This window comes from Galendromus occidentalis, unplaced genomic scaffold (assembly GCF_000255335.2).
Source record: "Galendromus occidentalis unplaced genomic scaffold, Mocc_1.1 scf7180000075399, whole genome shotgun sequence".
Lineage (NCBI taxonomy): Eukaryota > Metazoa > Arthropoda > Arachnida > Mesostigmata > Phytoseiidae > Galendromus > Galendromus occidentalis.
The window spans coordinates 284,153-303,829 of record NW_003803389.1 but is presented as its reverse complement, the minus strand read 5'-3'; the positions used below and the strand labels follow the sequence as shown (position 1 = coordinate 303,829).

At 51.5% G+C, this 19,677-nt stretch overlaps 1 protein-coding gene across 1 annotated transcript in view; it reads left to right on the top strand.

Moving 5' to 3' along the window:
• Positions 1–17,350, top strand: part of LOC100909141 (glutamate receptor ionotropic, kainate 2) — a 69,854-nt gene extending 52,504 nt beyond the window's left edge. Inside the window, exons 4-16 of the mRNA XM_018641935.1 lie at positions 4,490–4,659; positions 4,796–5,053; positions 7,473–7,481; positions 11,276–11,434; positions 13,432–13,650; positions 14,824–15,045; positions 15,175–15,336; positions 15,475–15,674; positions 15,777–15,975; positions 16,123–16,323; positions 16,508–16,606; positions 16,874–17,101; positions 17,210–17,350. Of these exons, the coding sequence (XP_018497451.1) occupies positions 4,490–4,659; positions 4,796–5,053; positions 7,473–7,481; positions 11,276–11,434; positions 13,432–13,650; positions 14,824–15,045; positions 15,175–15,336; positions 15,475–15,674; positions 15,777–15,975; positions 16,123–16,323; positions 16,508–16,606; positions 16,874–17,101; positions 17,210–17,350 (2,267 nt within the window). The remainder of the gene's footprint in view (positions 1–4,489; positions 4,660–4,795; positions 5,054–7,472; positions 7,482–11,275; positions 11,435–13,431; positions 13,651–14,823; positions 15,046–15,174; positions 15,337–15,474; positions 15,675–15,776; positions 15,976–16,122; positions 16,324–16,507; positions 16,607–16,873; positions 17,102–17,209) is intronic.
• The last annotated feature ends 2,327 nt before the right edge of the window (positions 17,351–19,677 follow it).

The following is a 19,677-nucleotide window of genomic DNA, read 5'->3' as shown; positions in this document are numbered from 1 at the left end:
GGATGTGGCCCGTCGCAGATGTATACACTTTCTGCTGCGTTGGGACCCAATAACATTTTCGTCATCGTCGTTCAACATCGCGCGCATACCGACGGGACGTCTCGAATCTGACTGCTGCCTCCCTCGAGTTCGGTACGCGTGCGGATCCGAAAGAACCTGGCGTGCAAATATTTCACATATTGCGTATTCGAATGAGGTTCCACATTCGCCGGTAACTTCCTCCTACGCTCTGAGGGTGCAGCGAGCAGACGTCCCGACCGTCCTCGATGTCGAAATTATCGGGGCTGTCGTCAATAACTCTCATTTCACTGAAAGTTTCGTCGCGCAGAGCTCCGAATTAAATTTCTTACGGAGAAGCAAAGATTCGAGTTTTCACGTCATTGGTGATGAATCGGTTGCGGCTCCGACCCGACGGCGCGGCGCTGCGACGCATATTCGTCAGAGAGAATTTTCCGACTGTCAGAGTGGGAGATTCTCCCCTTCGTCTTCGTTCCCGAGGATTCCTGAGAGCGGCTCCCATCATACGATCCACCGGGATTTTCGTTCTCTAGGAAGGATCGATATCATTGACGATTGAATTTCCTGATCGCTTCGAGTGCGATCCTGACAATTCATCCGAGAGATCCCGGGATCGTGGGCTCGCCACCCAGTGGTCTGCAATAATTATTGCTCACATTCCATTTTCTGAAAGCCCGGATAAACGTGACGAGAACAGCTCGATACGAGCTCGAAAAGTTCCAGCGGCTGGGGTGGGGGATGGGGGCGCGGGCGTACGCAGACGGGAGGAGACGCAGATGATGCGTTCGTAGCGGGATGGTGTAGGGGCGAGTCGCCATGTTGGATTTCAGACCCATGCAAAGGCCCCATCGACCCCCCCCCAGGAAAATCCTGCTTACGCCGCTGAATGGGGCCTCACCAAGAGGCCACAGGGCATTCGGCAGTGACGTTCTCCGAAATACCTACTCCTCGACGTCCCTCAACCTCGTTCGCAGACGGTGAATTCGCTGCGTCAGACCTCAGTGAAAGGAGTGACTCGAAACGTCGCGGGGAAACGACGGAAAAAGATAAGGAACTAGAGCAACAGCGTCCGGTGGAGATTCGGAGAGATGGAATAGATTGGAATATATTTCTCCGCATTCAGCTGTTGGGTCGTACGCACACGGAATGCCGGGACGGAGCGACATTTGCATCGGATTCCCATAATAGTACGACGACATCGAGTCCCTGAACGATGTCCTTTTCTCCGCTGCTCCCCTCATCGTCCGCCGCGGTTACCGCTATTGTTTTGTCGCTCATGTTACTATTGTCGGCCTCTCGGTTGTTGCTTTTCCAGCTGCAGAAAGAACCCGAGCCTCCGCTGCTTGGACATCGAAAACAACGGCAGTATTGCCCGAACGGAGGCCGGAGGGCCATTCCTTTCGAAGCGACGCGCTGCAGAAAGCCATTTTTTCGATACTGGCCCCTGAGCCGCTGCTCTTTCCCTAGAAGAGCAAATGTGCTTGGAAAGCGAGCGGTCCTCAGTAAGGAACTCCGGGGAGCGGAGAGGACGGGTGTACACACTGACCGTCATTCTTGTTCCTGATGGACCTCTCCTGCGGTGCGGCGAGTGTTTGCAGACGCCGTGCGGTAGATTGAAATCTCTGGCTGAAGGCTCACGCTGGAGGCTATCAGCTTGAAAGTTTGTGACGGGCTGGTAGTATGCTAATCTCTCATGACATCGACTTCAGACAATGCTCTGCTATAAACCAGATTCCGATGCCGAAAGCAGACAGGGACCTGGACGCTATCGACTTGAGCTCTCAATCCCTCCGCTCGAGCAAGAAGATGAGCGCACTACGCCTAGGAAGGAGTCTGGAGATGTGTCGAAACTGCAGGCGATAGCGGCCATCCATGGATAGCCGAGCTGGGTAGACCCGATTATGGGCAAGGGCACCATCGAGTCGCGAGAAAAGTTCCTTTAATCTCAACGGCAGGCTAATGATCCTCCCACAATGTGAGGGAGCCGGTGACTTCATCACTCACACGTCTCGTCGGTAAATCCACTGAGTCGCTCCGCTGCTCACGATAAGACAGTAGCTATCTTCATGGCTCGCTCGGTCGTCCTCGTCTCTCCGCTATTCCTTGTTGTTGCTCTTGTTGTTCTTCTTCTACTTCTTCCACAATTTACACCTGTATGGCTCTCAATAGCTGTGCTGATCTGCGCGTTCTTATCGGGACGGGAGAACTACACGGAAAGTTGGTTTTTGCTTATCCTCAAGCGCTGTCCTTGCCCCTATCGTGCGCAGATAGAAGTCTTAATCCTCTCGCGGTGGTGTTTTCGAGCATCCGAGCGCCTCCAGCGCTATTCCTGGAAGTCATGGGACGATCATCACAGAAATATCTCGCTATTCGCCGGCAACGCGCGAGCGTCAACATTTCATCGTACGGCTATGCATCGCGATCGCACAATTAAGGACGGAATGCGTAGGATCCATTCACATAACTTCCGTTCGGAGGAGCCTTCACGTGCAGTCGCGCTGGGACACGCTTAATTTTCTTGATGGTACCCGTGTCATTAATATTTTGTACTTGGTCTCGAATCTCTGCTCGCCAACTTGTTGACTGCGGCCTCGAATCCGAAGGAAAATCCTTGCGCCATGACAACGAGCTCCGCCCGCCTCCCCGCCTGTTCCATGTCGCCAGCAGGTGGAGGCAGCTGCCCTGAAAGAATATTCTGTGGTCGCGGCGTGTCTGACTACGCAGCGACGAGACCGAGTTCATCAGTTCCAGATGCGCAGCGCATGCCGAAGGAAGTGTTCAATCTTCAGAATGTGCCTGCGGCCGATGGCTGAGTTTTGTACCGAGCTTCCTCACGTGTTAGCTCCTCTTCCTCTGTTCTAGCTCACTGCACGGCTCTGCCGATTTTCATACGGAGCCTAGCCAGACTCACAATACTAAGATGGTGCGTGACGGAGAAAAAGTGCACGGACAGCTCCCAAAACCTCGGAGGGTCCGCAACTGTATACAGACGTCTCCCTGGAAACTTTGCTCGCTTTTCGTTCCGATCACCGATTACCTATAGAGCGCAGGAAATCAACCACGCACACAGAAGCGACGGCAGAGCGGAGGACGAAACTTTTCTGATTTCTCAGAAGGGAGCAAAGGAACTATCGGTTCCCCGAGATCGAAATTCACTTGAACGGTGACCGAGTCCAACGGCCGCTGCGGATATTACGAATGGGAACTATCTTAAAACGAAGCAGCATGTTGGCCAGAGTACCTTCCGTTTCATTTGAGGCTAAATGGAGCCAGTCGAGCGAGAAGGTGCTTGGGCAAAGGTCTGACATAGACACTCGATCGGACACAGCCGGCGGGTGGTACATAGCATACGATGCTCGAAAGACCCTTAGGAAATACATCGCCGAAGATGGTTCCGCGTAATAGAGCCCGACCGAAACGGAACCTAGGAACAGCTGCTAAAATGATAGGGTCATAGAATATGCGTTCGCTAACCTTTATCATCCTTTGTGCGATATCATTCCGCGCACGCTGCTCCCGATAAGCGGGAATGCGCTGAGGGGATCGGTCTGACCCTGCCAGGGGAGCTGGGGAGGGACTTCCAGAGAACCCGAGGGCTAGTGTTTCTCGGAAAACGGAAAGACCTTATAGATCGAGCTGTGCGTGTGTTCGTGAGCAATCATCCAGGAGAGTGTTCGGCTCTCGGTCGGTCAAAGGCAAGTCGTTTTCCGACAAAGGGAAAAGTGAGTTGCGGGGAAAAAGTGAATTCGATGAGGATCGTGCGTGTTGGGCTCCCCGAATGCGTCTAACGGACAGAGGGCGGAAATACAGAGGCTAGTTTCTGGAGACCATTGGCGAAGCTAGATCTGAAAAGAAGGTAAACTGTGTCATGTCGAAACTTCCCGTGAGAGAAATTATCGACGCATGCCAGAGATCAAGGGATAGGTTCAGTGAATTCTGAACGAGGTCTCGTCGTAACACAGCGCAGGTCGACTATTTCAACTATTTCCTGTTGACTCGGCTTGGATCTCTGACGATGGAAGTGAATTGGAAGGAAACTTGATGAAGTTTTTGGAATGAGCATTTGATGTGCATAGCATCTCGAGCGGAAGCGATCTTCCGTATTGTAATGGTTTTCGTGTGGACACGCATTCTTCCCGAATCCCGGACGATAAATGTAAACCTCGATGAGCTCTGACCTCTGCCGGACTGAACCCACTCCGACCGCAGCCATCGGCACTCGGGGAGGCCAGACATGGGGGTTTTCTAGGGAACTCCCCGGACATACGAACGGTAAATGCCGGGAGAAGACACGCATTTTGAAATAAAAATAAAGCGGAGGAATTCCATTTCCCCGCGGCCAAATTCGACGATTCATTCAAGCTAGTGCTCCTGGTCACGCGATGCGTCCCGTGCGGACGCGAATCCGAGTAAACTCAGCGGATCCGTTGCGAGCGCAATTTAGTCTGATGGAAGCATGATTTCATTTCAGCACTAGTGCGTTTGCAAGAGATACTGAAGGACGCTACACTGATGAAGGAGAACCGAGTGACGGTGCGTCAATTCGAACCCGGAACCGAATACCGAAAAACCCTAAAAGATATCGGCAAGACTGGAATCAAGAATATTGTGCTCGATGTACCGATAAAGAGTCTCTACACGGTGAGTGGAGTCCCGGGTCCTTCTTATTCAAATAAGTACCAGAATACTAGCACATGATTCCGTTATTGCTACAGGAATGGGTTTTTATCGCGTTCGGCACAATAGGTCATGCTCGAATGAATTCCTCGATCCACAGGTGCTTAAGCATGCGCAGCAAGTGGACATGATGTCCGAATACCATAACTACTTCATCACTTCGCTGGACGCGCACACCATAGATACAGAGGACTTCCAATATGGCGGGACGAATATATCGGCTTTTCGTTTGATCGACTTCTCATCGAAAGAAATCGATGAAGTCGCTCGCGATTGGATCCAACGTCGGCATAGGTTCTCTAGTAAGAAGTCTTCATCGGTACAGAGTTTCAACACCGGTGACCAAGATTTCTACAAGGTGAGTAACTTCCAGTGATTGAATAGTTTAAGAATTGTCCCTCAGTCGAGTTCGCACCGAATGAGGCGAGCTCGACGAGTCTGATACCCCGGTGCCGAAACGATGATTCGGAGGGAAACGAGACCCTCAAAAAATGGGATAGTATCCTAAATGAACGTCCCAATCGATGAGATGGAGAAGATCATTTGGCTCGAGCTCGGGCGTTTTCCTCTATCTTGAAACCGACTTTGTGCCTCGTATGTTCATTGATATCGTTCTTCTATCAATCTAATAGGAGCACTTTCATCTGATCCGTTCCACGAGTATAAATTATTTATTCCTATTTCCCTAATTTTTCTTTTAATGAGCGTGACGCTCACTATGCAGTTAGCTGGCTCATTCGAGGATGGGTCGAGGAGCTACATCAATGCTAATTACGATTCCACGAAGACGTAGTGGTCGAGGGAATGAATTCAATCGAACAGCTCATGTCCTGAGCGAAGCGGGGGAAGGGGACTCGAGCGGTACCATTACATTCAATCAGGCGGTTTATTGGGAGAGATGGATCAGTGCCGTCCAGTCCGCCACTTGTTGTAACAGTCGGACGATTTCGATCTTTCCAATCTCTTGGGAGCGGAAACTCGAGGTCAAGAGGAAAATTTTCCCGGTTGACCTGGAGGAAAAGTTCCAGCCGAGTGAAAAGTCGGAAAAACAACTCGTGGCTTTGGCCTTTGCGTCGCCCCTCGTTTCGTCGGGACGGTGGTCGCTCCATCCATCCATCCATCTGTCGACGCTTCGGCTTGTCACTCTTTCCTTCGCTGGGTCTCTCACTCACCGCAGTTCCTTGTTCCTTCCCGTTCCTCCGCATCCCGACGGAGGGTTCACAGATCAGCTAGCTAGCAAGCCATACAGCCCGCCGAGCGAGCGAGCGACCGAGCGTCCGAACAAGCAACTCGTCGCTCGGTCGGTTCGTGCTTTCTTTTGGACCGCCGCCGCAAAGAAGGAGGCTTAGAAGTTCTCCTAGGAGGCTCCTCATCTACGCAATTTCACCGTCGAACTTTATACGTGAAGGCGGGACCCAGGCGCAAAAGATACTCTCAAGAGGTCTGAAACTGTTGGAACCTCATTCGGAGCCTCCAGAGCGTGGAAGAGGAAGAACTACTGCGAAAACAGTCCACAACCGGTTTAGGAACAGCTCAGATTGGCCGATTCCGCCTCTACTCGTTCCCTCCGGTATTCTCCTGCTCTGTTCCGGAACGTTGCCATCACGGCCCGACACACGCCTCGTCCACAGGTGCACTGATCTACAATCTGGATCTCCGCAGCTGTTTCGCCGCAATGCCGGAGGAGATTCAAAAGCTCCGTCGCGCTATTAAATAACGCTTCGTCTCGAGCTCGGTACCCGCCGCTGGCCAAATATTCACGGGTCGGCAAGAAATTATTCCGACTACCTAGTAAAAAGCTACTCGAGAACAAGCAACCTAGCTCCGAAATAAAATGCAGCCTCCGGGAAAAAGAACAGCGAAGGAGATCATCGAGCAGCTAACAATGGCTGAGGCGCGACGAGGCAATCAATTGACGGAAGGCTTTTCCCCGCAAGGAGTAGATCGGCTCAGGAAAACATCAGCAAGTGAACTCACTTGTAGGAATGTGTCGATTCCCTCTCTGTTGCGTTCGACTTTTCGACTCCGCAAACTGGTTGAGCAGATTCTTCCTTCTTTCCCTCTTCTGTTCCGATTGCGAACGTTTTGTTCTTTTGTTCGCCAGCGACGCTGGCAGTCGTCAGGTCACATCCGACAATTCAGATTTCCCCAGAGGATCTTCTCGCGGTCCACTTATACCGTGGGTTATTGATGCTCCCTGGGGTAACTTCTGAAATATGGCGAAATTCTGCGGTCGCCCCCTCACACCGCGGGCTGACCTTCCATCTAGGGAGACTGGGACCCAGGCTTCCGAGTCCGAGCTCTTTCACTGGCGGAAGATCAAACGCCAAAGAACTGAAGTTCCAGAGGGAACTTCCGGATCGTCGTGCATTCGAACGTCGAGCTTTCGATGACATAGAGCCACGGCTCGCTCCTGTCGATAGAAACGGGGAGTCGTCTTTGTGGAGATTCATCTTCTCGGTCACTCGCTCGAGTTTTATGCTGGTGAAAAGAAACTTGGTCCCACGATCGCGGGACTCTTCCCGATGTGCTCGTACAGCGACGGCTAGATAAACAAAACAGTCTGAACGGGATAAAGAGGCACAAATCTCTTACTTAAACAAACTGAGCGCCGTGGAGACCCACGATCGAGAGACTGGTCGCGCTGAAGCTTATCTCGCTGTAGCGATCTTGTTGAATCGAATACAAACAAACCGGAACGGAAATTTTCCTCACAGCAAGAATAAAACTAATGGTATCTTGTTTCTTCCCCCATGCCTTCCGTGCACACCCAACAGAATCTAACGGTGAGTTCCATACTTTTCTGCCCATCTCTTTGAATTTTCAGCGTACTGACGAGAGATTGCTCCTGCTGGTGCTTTCGAACATCCTGCAAAAGTTCGTTCATCCGGGAACCCTCCGTCGTCGTCGACTGCGACCCCCCTGGGGAAAATACGACGGCCTTTGATATTCGGCTCAGGCAAAGAAATCATTTCTGTGCCGAGACGACTAGATTAGATATCGCAACCGCTCCGCGTGTGAGTCGGGGGCATTTCAACCGAGCGAGTCGCTGTGGTGCGAAAAAGTTCACCAGCGGTCGAAACCGATCCCGAATAAGTTGTCTGCCGAGTCCGCGAGCCGATTAGGGTTTCAGCGATGGTAATTGATCGTATAAAGGAACGGCAGTCGCAACGAACGAACTTGCACTCTGAAACATTCCCGTTCCGCGAAACCATTTCCTGCGTCTTCATCACTGAGAGAGCGATCAACGCAGCGACGGGGCTCTCATGTAGCTCCGAGCCGCGCCATTGTGACGCTGTAAAATGTCTTGCCACAGCCGCTGATCGAAACGGGCGAGGCTCTGGTCGCGGGAGGATGGAGGAGGGATGGATTCCCTTGCGACGGACGGAGTCCCATTGCAGATTCCGCGGGCCGCTCACATCGCGAATTCCAACTGTCCATGTTGTAGTTTCGTTGTATCGGCTCGCTATGCCCTACAATGTGCGTACGAATCCGGGAGGTCTCGCCTTGTTTTAATTCACGGGTCGCGTTTTTATTCGCCCGATATTCGCCCGACGGATTCCCCTCCGGGAATTCCATCGGGCGAATATCAATCGGAAGAGGAGGAGAATTCTTCGGATGCTTCGTTCCAGGCCTTGTCAGAGAGGGAGCTCGCGAAACACTATACACGTTCGATTCGTTGCCTGTGGGATATCCGATGGAGATCCGTTCCACGGGTTCCTCGACAAATCGTCGGGTTGACAAATATTCGCTCAGCGCTCCGTCGGGCTCTCGCCTTCCCCGATTCCTCCGTGGAAGGGATCTTAACCGGCCGGAGCGGGCACGAAATCTTGCCGCCCCGTTGCCTTAAAAATGTGGAATTTTAACACGTTCTAAACTTTATCCCCTATGGGGTTTCAGACCACTGGGTTCTTTGCGTCTCCCTCGCATGAATCTCTTTATTCCGTCCCTGTCTGGTAGACACAACCCACCGTTAGTTCCATTCTCGCAGAAGAGAAAAACGGAATCTTCGAAGAGATAAGGCACGGATTTCTGATATGTTTGCGCAGGAGATTCACGGCGGCAGAAATATTCGCGGTGTTTGCTTTGTTTTTCCTCATCCTTCCTCCCAGCGAATCTTCCGTTGTACGCAATCATGAAGGAAACTCTGCGAGCCGTACTTTCTCAACGTGAACTCGGCGGCGCCAGGCTCTACGAATCCACGAAAACAATAAGCAAATCCCGCGCTCGTTTCTCTTCCGAAGCTTATTTCTGAGTCAGTTGAGGAGGGAATCAACATAAATTCCCAGCCGACTGAGAAGGGAACCAAGAGCACACTTTCCTCGCTCGGGTGCAACGCCTGCGATGCCGAAGAGCGAGGAAATCGATGCGCATGGCAAAGTCTGCGCTTGTTGCTCCCTCGGAATATGCCTGGTCTTTCTGGTGGAACCCTTTCGCAAATGAAGCAAACTTCGAGACGGTGCTACCCGCATCCAAATGATTCCTCCCGGTTGCGTTGGTCAGCCAGAGAATACGCTCTCCTGACTCGAGCGGCTTACATTGGATCGGAGGCGCTCCAACTTCTCGCTCCCGATCGAGGAATTTCAATTCAGTGCTCAGAACTCGCGAGTTAGTGTTGCTCAAAAGGAGAGGACCGATTCAGCTCAAGCTGTGACCCAGACACCGGTAGAAGTCACAGACAAGGGCTTCCGTAGACGGCGACAATTATCCGACCGAAACCGATTCGTCCTCTGGTCTCTATTCACTCTGCTACCGGAAGCTCCCGGGACGTATTGAGGAGGGAAACCATCATCGCCGATGTAAGAGCTTCCGTGATCGGAGATAGGCGACAGGAGAGGAAGCGGGCCTCGAGGAGCTTCTTCCCCAAGTAGATCCACCTTCTCCCGCGGGTAATAATCGACTGTACCCGAGCGACAGCTACAGAGAGCTCATTGAAAGACGATCAATATTTTTTTCCGATCGGGGAATCAGTGAATCCCTCAGAAGCAACCCTCGTCGCTTGTGATGTCGGAGCTCTCCTCACCCTCGGGATACCGGGAAAAGTTATTTCCGATAGACTCTCCAGCTTGAAGCTCCGGAGCCTCGGGAATGTCATTATTCGATCGGTCAACCACCCATGAGGGAAGACTACGTGCGATTAGCCACCCAAGGAGCATTCTGTTCGACTGCTCTACCGGATGACGGAGCCCTTCCAAGAATGTGCCCTTGGTCATGTAATTTCCCCGCAATTACGACAGCGGCCCCCTTCTTGCCGCGGTTCCATTTGTTTAGATTGCCCGCGCTTGCGAGAGGAGCCATAAGGTGAGGGGCTCGCCTTCGAGCATGACGTCCGCCTCCATAATCTGACATTTTCCTTGGCAACCGAGGCAACGTCGACAATTAGGGCGATCTCGAGCAGAGAACCCTGAAATTCGGAACTCTCCCCGTACTCTGCTCTAGATCGCTCGACCTCAAAGCGGATGCGTCGACTTTAGATTTGTGCTCGAAATAGGCTCCCGAGCGGGGCTCGCGAGTAATCCTTTCGGGGATCGGCCACGCCAAGCTGTGGCGCTTCCGAATCTACGAGATTACGAACAACAAGCGCGTGCGTCAGATTCGTGATATCCTGGTGGCTCGATCGAAAGGCTCAAAAGGGGAGGGGATCTGTTTGGGCAAAGGAGGGAGAGTCCCGATGTGAGCTCCAAATATTCGAACATCTTTCCCGTCGGGCTCATGACCTGGGGCATTAGGGAAGACGCGCTTCTGAGACCTGAGCGAATGCTTCAAGGCCTTCAATGAGCAAAATCGACTCCGATTAGAGAAGAATCTCCTCAGTCAGATAGCTCGACGCCATGGTGAAGGAAGACGCGGAAGTTGCAGGAAAAGTCGCCAGAAATGTATCGGGACATTCAGCAGGGAACCGGGAAGAGGCTTCGGGTACCGGGAAAAGACAAGGCAGAGAAGACAATCTTGGACTCTTCGTAGGAGATTCCGTGTGATGAATCCGCTTCGTCGTGGAACAAGAAAGGGAAAATATGTTCAACTTTCGCGAGAATGGCCTTGTTCCGTATCTCAGCTTGATCAAAAAATCTGTCGCGGTCGACGACGCGACGTCGGAACAAGGCTCCTCATTCGATCGAACCCGCCGGCGACTTCTTTCTCGGAAAAATCTCGAGCCTTGACAAATTCGAAGGCAAGCGATCGGAGGACAATTCTGTCGTTTCGACGTCGCCCTCGGAGACTACACGCTCCACCAAGTCTCCTTCCGGGCGGTTGACATCTTGATGACAAGCTGTCGTGCTAGAGTGGAGCGAGGAAATCTTGAACGAGACCGATCCCGTCGTCAGCCCCAATGCTTTCGCTCGACGATGTCAATTAGATACACGGCTTCTGCATGGAAGAAAAAAACGCGTCAAATCCGGAGAAAGGACCCTATCTGAACGCGAGCATGTCTGCATGAGCTTTTCTCTTTCTAAGCGCGCGGAACATCTCTTTCGATACGATCATTTTTTTCACGGATGAGCGCAAGGCAAATCCATTCTTCGCGAAATAATTCATGTTCACGAATTATCCAGAGCTTACGGGTACATTTCCTTTGCAGACCAAAGTAGCACTGATGTACGATGCTGTGAGGCTGTTCGCCACTGCCCTGAAGGACCTGCACCCCGACACCGGCCCCAAGATTACGGTTCAACCACTGTCGTGTGAAAGGGAGCACAAATGGTCGCAGGGAAACGCATTCGTCAAATACATGCGGATGGTGAGTAAAGTCTCTGAGAAGATTATTCGATCGGCTCCGGCGTTCTCAGGATGAGCTTCATCAATATCCTCCGATGCCTGATTGACTCGAATACTCGAATCGGATTACTCGGGTGTTCATCCTTCCACGGATCCAATCCCCGTACCTTTTGTTGAAACTCCATCCCGAATGCGAGTTCTATGTTGGGCTCTGTGCGGAGAGGCCCCCGACGACGGCAACACTTCTTGCATCGCCGTATCCCATCAGGCGTGAGTGGGTGTGCAGCGCGCCAGAGGAGATGAGAGACCGACAGCGGGGGAACAGAGATTTGTAATTAGTAAAAATCGGAAAGCTTTAGTGGTTCTGGGGAAGCGTGCAGAGCACGTCTGACCGCCACGCCTTCATTGGAAAAGCCTCGCAACTAGTAAGCCTCTAGAAAACATCGGTCCTTCGGCCAAGTGAAGCTTGACGGAAAACTCGCCTCGCGTGTTTGAAGGCCGCGACGGAAAACACTTCGAGATTCAGTCCGGCAGAATATCCATCAGCACAAACATCATCGGGCTCCGTTCTCTTCGCTGCTCTTATCCTAATCGCGCGGGAGACGGCCGAGGCAGCCGGTCTCCAATGTCATCTCCATCTTCTAGTGAGGTCTTGACGAGGTGACAGATCAGTGCGCCGGATAAATGTTGCGTGAGGTGCTTCTGTGGCAGTGGCTAATGCTTTTTGCCGCTGATGACATCCCATCTCTATGTCGGGGTCGACGACGCGTCGTCGTCGAGCTCCACATGGATTCCCCGGTCCCACTCGGACAACGCAATTAATAAGATTTCCCCCAGTGACAATAAAGTCTCCTCGCTAAAGACCGTCCCGGCCGTGCGGTGGGACAACTCTCCATTTGTATGAATGGATGGATGACGGCGCGATAAATCAGCGGCTTCTGTCCATTGGTTATGCCCAACGTCCGTCTACTCATGTTTCCGTCTGGGGGAACCCGCTCGATCTTCAGTCGCAGATGGCTCGTGCCGGAACCTCACTCAAAGAGTCTTACCGGAGAAACCGCGGCGGTACACGACGGCGTCGTCCACTTGGATTCCTTCGGGGGCTCGCTCCGAGTCTCAGCCAGAGACTGACAGCTCGAACTTGGATGCGCTCGTTCCGCTTCAGCCTGAGCGGAGGATTCAAAATTTTCGAACATTCGACAGCCGGCACGTTCGGAAAGTTTCGATTTTCCGCGGTGCTTCTCAGAGGATCACCTGCATGGAACAGAACTTCTCGATTCTCGTTTCTTCCCAGGCTCGGAGTCTTGCGTCGGCGCTGCATTAATTCATCACGATTGCAGACATGTAGGGAGGATTTCGCGCCGAGCTCCCAATAATGATTTCACTCAACGCGGAGCGGACAGGAAACTCGCCGTGCTTTCGACGGAACCGAGGTCTAAATGCGTAGGGAACAAATGCTCGAGTGCTCCTGAAAGTGTTCCCTGAGCGCTTTGCGAGCTCTCCGCATAACTTGGAAACTTGAAGCAAGCAGTTCATCTTCATAAGGACTCAGCTCGCAGACTCCCGTGCGCCAGGAAGCCTTATAATGAGATCGCTATCATTATTTAAAATTAAGTCGTCCCACGCTTGAGCGAGGCAGTAATTTTTGAGCGGAGAACACGGGTACTGCGAGGTCTCACTCACAGAGCTGAGCACCTCCGATTTGATTATGCTCTTAGGAAGCCAATTAGAACGCCATTAGAGTTGCACAGCCTTCCGCTACGCCATTACCTAGCTCCTCTACTCTCGCGAGCGTGTTTACATCCCCGTCTGGGATAGCGGAACCGCAGGGAAAAACCTCGCGTCGGGACTTTGCGGTGGAACGAATTGCGTCGGGCTCCGACCATACTGGTGCCATACTCGCAAGCTTTTCGCAGAAGGCGGACGTGATTCATCTCAATCAAGGGGAAAATCCTGAGACTCTCCCTGATTGTGGCGGATCATCTCATTGATTTGAATCGATTCAATCTTCGTTTCCAGATCAACATCAAGGGCCTGACAGGCAACATCCGTTTCAACAAAGACGGCCATCGTACTGACATGCGACTCACAGTACTGGATATGGCCCATTCCGGCTGGCGAGAGGCCGGAGAATGGACGATGCTCGGTGGCATCAACATCACTACAAACTACACCAGAGAGCTTGAAGAGGCAAGATTGTCTCTCCTCAACAAGACCTTGGTTGTCACGACAATACTGGTAAGTTGAGTTTGGCAGGCTAATTCAGTCTTATTGGCGCATACCTTGCATGCTTTCGTGCGAAGTGTCGGCCTAATCGCCTTCGGAAGCTTGTATCAACAAACAATCACCGGCGGCTGACCTACGGGAAGGACAAACGGATGAGAGAACTCTTGTCACGCTGGTCCCTAGTGACACGTCTGGGCTCTCGGATCCACTGTCGGGACTGTCTGTTCCACTATGTTTTTGCCTCCTCGAGTTTCACCAATGGCCACGCAGCCAGACCGAAGGGATGAACAGGACGAATGACTGCGGGCAGTGAACGGCCTATCTAGCGCCTGTACAAGTGATACGGCTGTCGCGCAATAGGCCCTTGTAAGCGATGCTACTTTCGTCATCGTTGATTTCCTCACCGTCTCCGTTGAAGCTTGTAGCTGTCGTCTCCCTTGGCACGCTAGCCAACAAACATCTCGTCCGATCCGTTGCACTCGGCGTCCGAATGTTCTCGGGAGAACATCGATCGAGTGAAACAGCGGTTCCTGGCACCGGTGGCGAGGGACAGATATAGAGGAGCGAGATCGAGAATTCTGTCGCAGGCGAGCTCTCTATCAGAAGATGTTCGCGTCTTCCCGGAGCAGCAATATGCGAGGGGAAAATTTCGGTACAAGCGAATGACTCCCAAACTATTTCGGTCGGCTGCCAAATATGTCACGAACAGAATATTCTCCTGTCTCTGAAGTTTCGGTATCTCCCAGCCAATGCTCTTGTCGGCACTTTATTTTTTCCTGATCATCTGTTGACTTGTGCAAGCCGCCGAACGCCAAAGCTCATGGAGCTCTGACAACGCTGCGCGGAGCATCGGGTGTCAGGAGTCGGGGTCGCAAAAAGAATGAAAACGACTTCCTGCAAGCTGCTCCTCCCTTCCGTGCACCGTCCGTCGACGGGTAGACATCCGATCGGTAGCGGAGGCGAAGTACTGCTATGGGTTCCCCGGCGGAAATTCGTCACCAACGCTGAGGGATCTCACGGGCAGAAGGCCATTTGGGACGGGAAATTCTCCTTATTCCTTTCAGCTGTCTGATCGGAGGACGTGGGTGGCGTGTAACGGACTGATCACGTTATTCTACGGAAATCACTTACTTTTTCTGTTCATTCGATCCAGATTGCGGCTACATGAGATTTCGTCTATTTCAGCAACCGCCTTACGTAATGTATAAAGAAAAGTGGAGGGAGCTCGGGCTCACGGGGAACGACAAATACGAAGGCTACTGTATAGATTTGCTCGACTCCATTGCTTCCTCGGAACACTTCATCAACAACATGAAGTATGTTATCCGCGAAGTTGCAGACCACAGCTACGGCGGGAGAGATGCCGATGGCCGATGGAATGGCATGATCGGCGAGCTACTTAATGGAGTGAGTTGCCCTCTGATGATGAATTTTGCCAGAATAATAGGGGCGTATCGAATACTCCCTCTCCGGATGTCTCGGAAGCCGGGAAGTCTCATCGTCAGGCGATCAGATCAAGTTCGACTTGTCTTTCAGAAAGCGGACTTGGCAGTGGCAGATCTGACTATAACGTATGTCCGTGAAGAGGCCGTGGATTTCACGATGCCCTTCATGACTTTGGGGATTTCGATCCTCTATAAGAAAACTGCGAAACCCCCGCCCGGACTCTTTTCATTCCTGGATCCGCTTTCGCTCGAGGTGTGTGAAGCATGCCAGATGATCGTCAGATGCTGATAGATAAACTTCCCTAAATTTTCAACCGAAGTATCGAGCAGTTACGGTCGTTGGGGAGATCGGTCGCTCGAATCCCGGAATCACGCATATGCTTGTCGCCAGGTCTGGATCTACATGATGACAGCATTTCTCGGAGTATCTTTATTCCTGTTCGTGCTTGCGAGATTCTCGCCATATGAATGGGTAAATCCACATCCTTGTGAAGGAAACCCTGAGGAACTGGACAATCAATTTACAATATGGAATACGCTCTGGTTCACTATCGGATGCCTCATGCAACAGGGCTGCGATGTAACACCTCGGTGAGTGCACCTTTTCAGACTTCACGATCATGAAACGTTTCCGACAATCACTTCCTAGAAGATCGGCACATATATCTAATAATTACCCGATCCTGTGAACAGAGCTCTTTCGACTCGGGTGGCAGCCGGCATGTGGTGGTTTTTCACTTTGATCATGGTCTCTTCCTACACCGCCAACTTGGCTGCGTTCCTCACTGTGGAACGTCTTGTATCTCCCATTGAAAGCGTTGAAGATCTGGCGAAACAGACAACCATTCAGTATGGATGTCTTAGGTCTGGCTCCACACAATCCTTCTTCAAAGTGAGTACGACACAACTTTTGCATATGTCGCACATATGGAAATAGGCCGGGATCCCATTCCGTTCACGGAGCTACTCTCATGCGAGAGCGGCGATTTCCAAAAGAAGGTTCTCTTCCATGGAGTGAGCCTCTTTCTCCTGATTCCAGGATTCACAATTCCCAACATACGCTAAAATGTGGCATGTAATGCAATCTCAGCGACCTACAGTATTTGCTGAGTCAAACCAGAAGGGCATCGATCGCGTCTTAAGGGGAAAGTATGCTTACCTGATGGAATCCACTTCGATCGAGTATAATATTGAAAGAAACTGCGACCTCACGCAGATCGGCTCTCTGCTCGACAATAAGGTGAGAATTCGCGAAAATTCTATTCCCTCAAGGCTCAGGCAAAAACTTATGAGAACGTCGTACAAGTGATCGGACCTCTCTCGGTGCACCTGGAGTGGTTCGCGATGCGTTGGAGCTCGGTACCATTCCCCCAGAGAAATTCCTTCCCGACTAATTACAAAAACTAATCTCCTGAAACCCGTAGGGCTACGGCATCGCTACTCCTCCGGGGTCCCCCTACAGGACCATGTTATCACAAGCCATCCTTCGGCTACAAGAAAATGGTGACCTCCATGTGCTCAAGGTATGTTTACGAAGCCTGTACCTCGGGCATCAGACGCAAAGACTAACTCTTTTTTCCAGCAGGCCATCGAAGTATGGAGCTTTGAAAAAGTGCTCCATACGTTCCACGCGACATCCCAGGGGTGCATGCTGCATGTTTGGGTGTCTGTGCCGGCTTTACGCATGTCTTTTCGCAAAATCCACGCGAGCAGGATCTGCAGGTGAGTGGGGCATGATCAAAAAGTTTGAGGAACGACAGGACACGTTCCTCACTGATATATTTTTACAGGAGCGGTGGTGGAAAAAGCAGCGAATCACTAAAAAGTGTCCGAAAGATATTATCAACAAGGGGACCTCTGCCATGACCGTGGCGTCCGTCGGGGGTGTGTTCATTGTGCTACTCGTGGGTTCATGCGTCGCTGTCATCTCTGCAATCATCGAGTTCATTTGGCGGGCTAAAAAGATCGTTCCCGAGGAGCGGGACCCGCTATGCGTCGAACTCTGCAGAGAACTTAAGGTGAATTGGTGCTCGCATCGCTGCTCGAACCAATGATTTGAGGATATCGATAGAATGCCTGAAACGGATAGAATCGAGTTCTGACCGAAAAAGAAACTTCTTTCGCAGTTCACATTGACTTGTGGCAGCAAAAAACCGCTGGCACGCCCCCGTTCGGATGAAAACCTCGCCATCGCCGCAACAGATAATGGCATGCCGTTCATGCCAATTACGGGGTTTGGGCTCCACAACAAGAACACCTTTTCCTGACATCACGACGAGAACAACGTCGTGCAAATAGGTCTCAAGGCCAATCCGAACAGTCTGAGCCTCAACAAGGGCCTGAACGTCATCCAGCAGGCGACGTCGATCAGCAGCTTGAAGGGCCAATCGCAGCAGCAACAACAGCAACTGCAGCAAGATGTACCTCTGTCTGATCCCGATGCGCTTGTCAACGATGACTTGGCCACACAGTTGAGTCCAGATAACTACGGGCCGTATTATCGTTACGAGGCCAGGTATGAGCCGACGTTCGAGTAAGAACGAGAACCATGCGTATGTATTTTGAGCTCGTAGAAGGGGACGGGAGTCCATCGGAAATTCCCTGATTTTGGAGTAATGTTCGATTCCAGATGCCCCTTAATGACGCCCGTCCTCAGCTCGGCAATATCGAAATCTAACCTATGATTATTTATGCTTTCCAGGATTGCTCAGGAGGACCCCATTGACGTATAACCTCTTGATGGTGTTAAATATTTCGGCGATGTTTTCATGTCGAGCAAAGACTTGCTTTCTGAGTCCGAGGATCGGCAGTGAGCGTTGGCAAAGCCTAGAGGCACAGTCACGCTTTCAGCACTTGTTCGACTTTGACGAGAGAGAGGCGGATGGCTTGTTCGGATTGCCCGCCTGACCATGCGAGGTCAGACGTCGTCCGGACAGCTGATCTCCGTAGTCCTCAACCGCAAGTCTGCAAACCTCTCTCTCTCACTCCGTTACTAAACTGACGAAAGTCAGTCGACCTCGGAGCCTGCGGTGCGCATCCGCTTCGAGGCTCACACACAACTGCGTCGATACTCTCACTCAACTTCATCAAACGACTGCTCGCAGATGAAATCCAGACTGAAGAGTTCCCATCGCGCTGCTCTCTGTGCTGCTGAGAAATTTAGTCAACAAAACGAGAATTCTCCAACGAACTCCGAAAACTCGAATTGAATGATTGAAAGCTACAAACGACGACCGTTCGCAACAACCGGCGACATAGGGACTCTCCCAATATTGACCCCATTCCTTGAAATTCCCTCTTTTTCACTTCCGCTGATGATTGATTACGAGAATTAGAGATGACGCGGATCGTTCCGGAAGGAATGTTCCTTAAGTGCTATGTTTTATGAAGCGAACATGCGAACACACTTGACAACTGCGATCACCAACACCAACACACCCTGGAAGAGAGAAAACACATACGAACCAACAACGGCAACAAGGTGTTTACTAACGAACCCACTCTACCATCAGCTCCAGGAGGAGAGCTATCAAACGATTTACTTCCATCTTCGAGAAGTTCGCGCTTGTCTCAAGTGAAAACTAAATTCCTCTTTCGCTGCTCCACCTGACGTACATTAAGAAGCGATTCCCGTAGCGAGCACGACGAGACATTCGAAGACGTGGTACCATCTCGTTGGCATCCCACAAAGTAAAGCGAAACAATACACGAGATCAATAAGATATCCAAAGTACAACCCTTTGAGGTTTAGCCCTCGACCAACAAGAACGGTTCTTAAAACCGAAACTACACATTGCATACGAAACGATCGAAACTCTCTAAGAAACTAAGATCTGAAAGCAACATGGACGTCAACAAGAACAAAGAGACCCTGTGATCTAGTCCCCAAACAAATGTCGGTGGGAAGCACTTATGCTTCCATACACTGAGAAGACGCGTGATTTGTTGAAACTTCCGGTGACATTTTCCGTGCGGCGACCTCGAGTGTATTCCAACCCGCGCCGTTAGCATTCGGCTCGACCAAGAGGGAAAAGACGTATTCGATTCTGATTGTGAGAATTACGCCTCCTCTTCGAGGACCAAGATTGAGCGCTTAGCTCTGAATGGAAATCATGCAACCTCGGATAATTCCGTTCGATGTGCCCGTCTTCGAGGGATGGTTTCCGCTCCCGTAGGAGTGAAGCAGCCCCTTCGAGTTCGCGTCTTGCTCTCCCGAGAGCCGACGCGCCGAGCATGCTCCCGGGGGAAACTCTTCTCCCGAGATCTGCTGTCTTGGAGGGAACGCTGACGATTCCTTCGATGGAGGGATAGCTCATTGTGGAGCATCACGGCGGGAGGTTATCCATACCAAGAGGTCTAACCCACGGTGAAATGTATAATGCTTGCAGTAGTACTCAGAACACTCGCGAAACCGCGTTCATAATCACGTGCACGTAGGCTAGCGTATTCCGAAACAGATTTAAAGACCGCCATTCGAGACTAAAGAACAACAACCAATCCTCTACGTATCTATCGTCTGCATGAAGCTATCAGTCAAGCAAATTACACCACCTACTGCAGTAGCTGACACTAACTACAGGTTAAACCAACAACA